Source organism: Callionymus lyra, chromosome 11, assembly GCF_982586985.1.
Source record: "Callionymus lyra chromosome 11, fCalLyr1.hap1.1, whole genome shotgun sequence".
NCBI classification, from domain to species: Eukaryota; Metazoa; Chordata; class Actinopteri; order Syngnathiformes; family Callionymidae; genus Callionymus; species Callionymus lyra.
Genome location: NC_141828.1, coordinates 6,514,100 through 6,516,309, shown reverse-complemented (window position 1 = coordinate 6,516,309; position 2,210 = coordinate 6,514,100). Strand labels below are relative to the sequence as shown.

Sequence of the window (2,210 nt, the reverse complement as noted above, 5' to 3'; positions counted from 1 at the left end):
TCAGCTCTCCGACGAGTGAGTGCGTTTAGTCCTTTGGTTGAAGGGGTAGTGGACGAAGTCGAAGGGCCGGTGGTGGCTGGGCTGGGCCTGCTGCGTGCCCTTGGGGAGCCTCTTCATGAAGTGGACCTCGCGCTGGTGCTGCCGCGTCCTGGAGCCCTTCCTGGGCCGCCCGCGCCGGGTGAAGGCCATGTACCAGTTCTCGTAGCGGGCGTTCCTCAGGGCCGTGTAGTTGTTCTCCAGCACGATCTCGGTGAAGATGCAGTCTCGACCTTGTCCATTTTTCTGCGAAAGGAATCAAATGAGATGTTAACGAAGGGAAATCCACAAAACACACCAAACTGATCACACAGGTGAACAGAACCGACAGTTTTGAAGACACAAAGTGTCAACTCAGCAGACCAGCTTTCACCTTTCTGGACACTTTCCACTGCCACACACTCACACACACACACACACTGTGACGGGGCAGATGGTGAGCAAGCGGGGTGCTCTGTGGGTGTGTGTGTGTGTGTTCCCGGCTCTCTCTCTCACACACACACACACACACACACACACGCTCCGTCTAAAAAAGACTGAAACACGAGCGTCCACAAGAGCAGGACGGAACGTGAGCAGCGACGGGTTGAAAAGGTGAGAACTGGAGTCATTTGGACACACAACACTGGGTGCTTGGATAACAAATGGTGGCTCCTTGTTTATCTGCCCCGCACAAGTGACCTCTGACCGCAGGCGTCAACATGTTGACCCGCCAGCACCAGCGGATCCTGGTGCTCCTCCTCACCTTGCCAATGAGCTTCCCCCTCTTGTTCATGCAGATGTAGAAGCCCGTCTCGGCTCCCTTGATCCGCACGCGACTGCCGAACGTGTCCGTCTCCACGATGAGTTTGGCTGCAGGAGACAGAAGGACCTCCAGTCAGAACCGCACACACACACACACTGAGACATATGGACACACAATATTTGATTTACACAAGGTCTCTCTTTGTGTATTTGTATTAACTGTATATTTCATTATACGCTGATGATGGTGTGTCCCCTGGATTTAAAGGACTGTCTGAATGTGTGAGAGATTTTCTTTTTAATAAAACAAAGATTCTCAATAAAAAATGTTGTCTAAATATTTTTTTAAATAAACTAATAAATAAACTTAAATCTCTGAATCAGTATTGAGACAACACACGTGCACACTGGTGTGTAGGTCACTCGTGGTGAGTGTGTGGAGGACGAGGACTCGATGACCCCTGAAGATCTGAAGCCTCTTTTTTTTTTATATATATAAATAAAATCACATCCGTTGCGTCGCTGAGTGCGTGACGTCATCTCGGGGAAAAGTATCAGGGCTATGACGACGAGGACAGGTGGATGTCCAGGAGACCCCGGATGTCCACTGACTCGAGACGTATTAATATTATGGCTGCGATACAGAGGCCTTCGCGGCCTTAAAGATAAACTTGAAGAAAAAAAACGCGTTGTTCCTTAAACCAGTTTAAATAATAAACACTAAATCATTTACTTAATAGGATTTTACCGCACTAACCAACACGCAATAAAAAAAATTAAATAAAACTTTCATCCACGGAAGGGCTCCGGGGCCTCTTACCGTGCACGTCGCCGTCGTCGGCCATGGCGTTGATCTTCTTGCTGGGCAGAACCTGGACGTGTTTGCCGCTGGTTCGGCTGTAGAGCTGGTAGATCCGGATCAGTCTGCGACTCACACGGTCCGTCACTTTGCTCTGCTGGCTCACATGCTGCGTGAAATTAGGCGAGGACTGATTGGTTACCTGTCAGAAATCAGATGTCGTCACAATCAGCACGATTTTCTTAGAATTATTAAAAATAATAAATGTTTTTAAATATATTTTTCCCTTTAGATTTATCTGTCAATTGAACTCGAGTTGAACTGGAATATGTGATGGAATGACTGAGGGCCCCCCGTTACACCTCCACCGGTGCCAGCGGCCGATCTGTCGAGCAGCGGGGCCGCGCACCGTGCATCCATCCCATAATAACCCCCCCACCATCCTGCATATGTTTCCCACAAGCAAAGAGAAAAAAAGACTCACCTGAGCGTAGTAGCAGAACGCGCACAGGTGGAGCAGCCTGGAAGCAGAGAGAAGCGGGTCAGTTACAGTCGCGGGTGTGATGCGCGTGTTCGTGAGAGGGGTGTGGGGGGGTCACACTCACAGATAGCTGGCCGGGATGGATCTCAT

At 49.6% G+C, this 2,210-nt stretch overlaps 1 protein-coding gene across 1 annotated transcript; it reads right to left on the bottom strand.

The window, feature by feature from the left end:
- On the bottom strand, positions 1 to 2,210 carry fgf8a (fibroblast growth factor 8a). Its single transcript, XM_087803257.1, has 5 exons — positions 2,185 to 2,210; positions 2,064 to 2,100; positions 1,601 to 1,781; positions 782 to 888; positions 1 to 282 (listed from the first exon to the last, which is right to left on the bottom strand). Exons 1-5 carry the CDS (start codon positions 2,208 to 2,210, stop codon positions 1 to 3), a joined length of 633 nt encoding a protein of 210 aa, XP_087659383.1.